Source organism: Opisthocomus hoazin, chromosome 8 (assembly GCF_030867145.1).
Source record: "Opisthocomus hoazin isolate bOpiHoa1 chromosome 8, bOpiHoa1.hap1, whole genome shotgun sequence".
NCBI classification, from domain to species: Eukaryota; Metazoa; Chordata; class Aves; order Opisthocomiformes; family Opisthocomidae; genus Opisthocomus; species Opisthocomus hoazin.
In genome coordinates, this window is record NC_134421.1 from 31043429 (window position 1) to 31049428 (window position 6000).

At 39.2% G+C, this 6000-nt stretch overlaps 1 protein-coding gene across 2 annotated transcripts in view; it reads left to right on the forward strand.

Annotated features, from left to right (window-relative positions):
* Positions 1–3595, forward strand: part of NAP1L1 (nucleosome assembly protein 1 like 1) — a 31325-nt gene extending 27730 nt beyond the window's left edge. For both annotated transcript variants that reach the window (XM_075428092.1, XM_075428091.1), the window contains exons 13-15: positions 571–603; positions 1011–1061; positions 2872–3595. In XM_075428092.1, the coding sequence (XP_075284207.1) occupies positions 571–603; positions 1011–1061; positions 2872–2907 (120 nt within the window). In that variant the 3' untranslated portion in view covers positions 2908–3595. The remainder of the gene's footprint in view (positions 1–570; positions 604–1010; positions 1062–2871) is intronic.
* Positions 3596–6000: the final 2405 nt, after the last annotated feature.

The following is a 6000-nucleotide window of genomic DNA, read 5'->3' on the forward strand; positions in this document are numbered from 1 at the left end:
TTAGAGAATGATAGATAAATACGTTCAAAGCATGCTCTGCAGAAGCTTGACTTAAGTGCTTTAAAGGAGCTGAGCTTGAAAAACAAACCACAAAACCCCAGAACTTTATACAAGTGAAAGATTCTTTCCACTGCCTCTGCACAAGTGAGGACAGTTTGATAGTTAAATAGCTTAGATAAGTTCTGCCTTAAAATTAATTTTTAGGAAGTAAAATAATAGCCCTTAGTCCAAAGCCTTGGCTGGGGGAGGTGGAAGAGGGAACTGACTGACTGTAGGGATTGCCTCTGGCTTTGAGTCTCCCTGCTGGCCAGAAGGCTTACCACAGTACAATAATCTCTTCCAGTATTGCACACAGGAAGCAATTCTGTTTTCTCTACCAGAGCGTAGCTTAAGAGGTTGAACATTACTGATGTTGAACCATAAAGTATTTTTACATCTGTCAGATATAGGAGGTTCTCTTAGAGCACAAGACAGTGTGGTCTCTGGCATCTACTTGAGTTATCTGGCTGTACTTGAGCCATAAATGGCTGCACTTATGACACTATCAAAACCATTTATTTTCTCTCCTAGTATGATGAAGAAGGTGAAGAGGCAGATGATGAGGTAAGCTGACAGATGGCCTTGATTTAGATAGTTTCTTTCCCTTTTGTAATTTGTCTGGAATAAGAGTTCCTTTAGTTTTTGAATGCTCTGGGCATTGTTTTACTTACGAATGCAAGACAACACCTCTTTTTGTGGATCGAGGGTGAATATTTAAAGAAAAAAAACTAAACAAAACAAAAAACAACAAAAAAAACAAACCAAGCTAAGACAACCCTAAGGTATGCTGCAAATTAAGTTGCACATGATGTCAAAAGATAATGTGCTTTGTGGAGGGCAAGCTAATACAAGATGCTTGAAGTGGTAATTAACGTATGTAAGAGTATACTTTAATCTTAATTTTCTTGAAAATGTCTCAGGAAGCTGAATGTAGGTAAGCTAGAGAAATATAAACAAGTGTTTTCTTTCAGGAGGGGGAAGAAGAAGCAGATGAAGAAAACGATCCTGATTATGACCCAAAGGTAAGGAATTAAAAAGCATGTGAGAAGTGCATGTATGCATACATGCACTTGAAATTTTATGTAGGTTAAATCTTGATTTTTTTAGTTTAAATGTTTAATCAGCAGTTCTGTGGTGAGTGTGTTTTGGCTGAGGCTGTTTCAGTCCCAGTTCTGACAGACTAATACTGGTAGAGCAACTTTTTTAAAGTTCTTTCTCTGAGGATCATTTTGTAAAAGTAACTTCTGGCTTTGAGCGCTGAAATCAGTCAGGCTTGGTTTTCTGTAAACTTGCCTTGCAGTAGGTTGCTGCTAATGATGAAAATGTTCTATAATGGTTGTAAGGACATGCAGAGAACTGCATAATCCAGGTTCAATTTTGGGGAACTTGTCACAAGCTGACTCTGGCACAGATTTTGCCAGCAGAGTATGAAACTGAGGTTTTTTCAGGTTAGATAATAGCAAGACTTTTAGTCCTTGGGGTAGCAGAAGTCAAGGTTCCAAAATGCGTGTACCGCCAAGTACTAAAACATGAACAGGCAAGAGCAACTGTCAGCTTTCTTACTCCATGGGAAGAGCAAATCACTAGTCAGGCTCAGTTTGCTGGAAAAGTGATTGAGAGCCACTCAATTCATAGCTTTTTCCTAGCTGAGGGAAAGACGTTTTTGGCCACCTGAAGGCATTTAATGGTGGTAGGTGAAAGTTGCAGTCTTGAAAATGAAGTCCATGTGAACTGAAAATGCCTGCTGTGAAATGTGCATGCAGTTTCAAATGAGGAGGCAGCATGTTTTTCAGCAGGAATGGTTTGAGCTACAATCAAAGTACTATTGAAAGAATTACACAGTCTTAGCATTGTACCTAGAAAGATGTAGGGTATAGAACTGTTAATCACAATGTACAGCCTGTTGGTGATGACTCATCTGCTATAGCGTATGCAGATTGCTTCCTATTCGAGAAAGTTTTGGAATCAAAATGAAACAGCTGCAAGATGGGCTTCTTGCTTCCACCATTTTGGATTGCTTTTCTAGGCTAAACAGGACTGTGAAAGGGCAAGATTCCATGTTCAGTTTCAGAGACAATTGCCAAAGGGCCAGAGACAGTAGTGGTACTACAGCGTGTTGACATAAGAATAAATAGTTGTAAGCTGATCACAGGCTGAAAGCCAGCTGAATTTATTAAAGCACTCTGGTCCTACAATAACTATCCAGACTGAGATACTGGAGTAAAACTTGCAGATGAACTCTGTCCCCAGAAAGCCTGTTGCTTAGTTTGCCATATTACTGTGAGATATTGTTGGCTGTCTGTTACATTGAAACACAAGAAATTTTCCATGTTAGAATTTTCTAACAACTGGAATTTATAGCAAAAGCTGTTTCCAGAGTGTTAAGAACGTACCATGATTTGGTGTTTCATATCATTTGCTCTGCAGTGGCTCCTGGAGTAAGGCTGTGCTCTTCTTACTGACCACAGGAAGGTTCTTTTGCCTCAAAATGTGTAGAAGGCGTTGATGCTGCTTCTGCGCTGGGTTATTTGTTACTACGCGTAGCTCCTCCTCCTTTTTCCAGTTCTAGTGTCTTTCAGGGTATCCATGCTTGGTTCTGAACAGATTTTTGTTCTGGATCACATACCTACACACTAACAAAGCGGAAATAAATGCGCTGTGGATGTTGCCACATCCAGAGACAGCGGTATTACTAGTACTGGGCAATTAGTATAAGGAGAAAGGTGAAAGAAGAAACTGAATAGTGGAACTTGAGAAAGTATGCCTAGCAATATTAAAAGTTATTTTAAAACACTGATATCTGTAAAATGCTATTTCCTTTTTTCTCAACAGAAGGATCAAAACCCAGCAGAATGCAAGCAGCAGTGAAGCAGTGTGTATGTGGCCTTGAGGATTACCTGCACTGTAATAGCCTAAACACAACTATTAGTTACTTACAGCCTTATGTTTTGTATCTTGGTAGAATTAAGTAATCAATTTGTTAAAAAAAGAAATCAAACACATAAGAACCAGTTTAAAATGTAGGTTCAATCTACCTAGCATTTTAACAGTATAATTTTCTGCCAATATGTAGAATGCAGTAATTCCCCTAAAGCATGAATGTTAATTCATTGCTACATAGTTTGGTTCTTGTGAAGTCTTTGTCATGTAGCTATTAGACTGCAGCTGTGAAGATTATCAGAACTGTTAACTGAGACCAATATTTGTTTAGAGAAAACTCTCTCCTGAAGAACCAACCAAAGTATTTTTCAGCCCAGTAGTCTGAACGGGTTTAAGTCTGCTTGCACTAGCTGTGCCTTCATTACTTTGTTATAGAAATGGCAGTGACTTGTACTAACTAGGAGATGATGATGCGTTTTGAATTTGACTACTTGAGAAGACTAGTATGACTTGTTTAATTTCCAATGAGACCACATTAAACATTCATAACTGTCAGCTTGTTTATGCTATGGGTTTTGTATTTTATGTGACATAGTGATCTACGAAAGAAAGCTAGTCATCATATTAAGGTTATTGTTTACCACTGGGGTGTGAATAAAACCTAGTATTTTCAGAAGCTAGTCTTGTTTTATTATGATGTGTGTATCTGCATATGTAAACTGGTAAGGCATATCTTTCATGCTGCAGTTCCCTTTTTCCTACAAACAAAAGCTGAGAGTTACTGAAAAGTAAATTATGTAACACTTTAAAACCAAACACAATAGTTTGGAAAGTTGGATCCGTACTTTCCACTTGCAATGTGATACTTGTAAATCTGAGCTAGATGTTTCAGTGGTTGGTCGACACTTCTGCTGTGGAGAAGAGAAGTTTTTAGAAGTGGGGCTAGATCTGATAAAGGACTTTGGTATTGCCGTGCCTGACTCTAAGGCATTGGTTATTAGTGTGAAATCTGGAGCCAAGAAAGGTGCCTTGAATTTCTAGTCTGTGTGGACAGAGCTAGGTTGTCCTGAACAAAACTTTGCCCTGCAGCCTGAGGAAGTGCTAGAACACATAGCTGTATTCTAGTTTGTACTCACTGTATCAAACATCTACAGAGGAGGAAACAAACCCTGAGGAATTCCTACCTCCTCGCCTAACGTTCTGTTCACTACGCTTTTGTTTGCACATTCTGGTTCTTATTTTGTCCATATTGGATGTTCATTATCAGTTGAAACATATGGGCTGGAAGATCTTTCTCGTACTAAATTTGCCTCTAGCCTAGCAGTGGAGGTGGTCATGAGATGTGAATTTAAATGCACTGAGCTTGAAGAGACCATGAACTGATGTCTTCCATTTGAGTTTTCCTAGTCTGTAAGATGCTACTGTACTCTGTGCAGTCTTGTCCTTCACGTAACTGTAGAAGTTCTGATCTTCTAAGGAAGTACCCAGATAACTTTTTGAGGGATGGTAAGGTCCTTGCAGGGTTGAAAGGAAATGTCTGGCTAGCTGTGGAGCTATTTCTGCAGTAGCTACTTTTCTTTTTTTTTTTTTTTTGCCACTGATATACTGACTTAGCCATAAAGGGTTAAAGGTTTGAAAAGAGCAGGTCAAAGGCAACAGCCATGTGAGGATGGGGCTGGTAGAAGAGTTTCTCTAGGATGTCTCTTGCTTGGAGGGTCAGTAATAGGAGAATGAAGCTTATCCCAAGTGCCCTTCAGAATCCTCAGCCCTCCTGAGAGGAAGCAGGTCTAGTGTGCTCTGACTAAACTGATTTTTTTTATTCCTCAAAGGCTTAAATACCACACTGCTTCATTTCAGAATCCATCAGGCTTCATCTTTCTCCTCCAGATACGTATGGATTTGGGAGAAAGAGCTCTTGTTATCTATAGCTGTATATAAAACAGTAGTGTCGAAGCTGTGCTCTTAGGTGTTTTTTAGGTAACAATAGATAATAGCGTAGACAAATACAGTAATGAAAGGTTATCATCACACTTTCCAGTAGCTGTGTGTTAAAGTAGATGTGGTTGTGTTCTTGTGATATAAATCCTGACAGAATATGCTTATCCTTTGAAGCACTGGCCCTGCCAGGTGTTTGGGTTTCACTTGGTCTCTTCTCTGAATGTCTCCCAGTGTTAAGTTTAAACTTAAACTTCAGGGCATGTGGAGACCAAACTGGTAGTGTGTTAAGAGCTCAAGCAGTTATTAATACGGGGCTTTGGGATTTGTACTTTTGGACATGAGAAGTCTTTGAAGTCCTTATTTAGATCTAGCCCGTTTTTGCTAACAGCATCTGGCAACTGTATCTTAAAAAGAGAAAGCACTGTTAAAAGCTGTCTGATGAATTTCAAAAGTCACTTTGTAAGAAATTTGGCTTGTGCTCTGATTGCTTTCTCATTTAATATCTTCACGTCATACAATGGGTTACAATATTTGAAAAGGGGAGTTGGTAGATGTCAAAGCTCACCTGCAGCCTGCAAGATCTAGAGCCGTGAATCCATCTCTGTTGACAGGTTTTGGTAAGCTTCTTTCTAGAATGACTTGCTAGTTCTAAAGCAGAAGCTCTTGTGCTCTCCAGACTGCGGCAAAAGGAAAAGGATATGATCATACAAATTGAGGTGCCAGTTCTTATGGCATTGGTTAAATAAAAACTGTTTTGGTGCTTAACTTAGTTTTGTGATCAGCGACACTCTTGTTCAGCAATTCTGGAAGGCAGTATGTAGCAGGAACATTAAACGTTCAACATGGATTGGAGTATTGTGACTCGTTCTTTTCACTTCTCCTGGATTTATACCAGCTGTAGAGAAACTCCTCATTTAGTATTTGAGGAGGTTAAGTTGCCTTGTTAACAAGTTCAGGCTACAAAAATGTGTTACTCTAACATGATTTCTTGGTCAGTTGTTGGCAGTACTGCACCAAAATTTAAGATCTGTGTAAATGATCTCTTCTGTACAGTTTGGGTTGCTGTGTTGAAGGGAGAATTACCTTAGGGGAAAAATGGGGGGTTGGTGAGGAAAGGGGTAGGAGAATTAACTGAGACTTTGG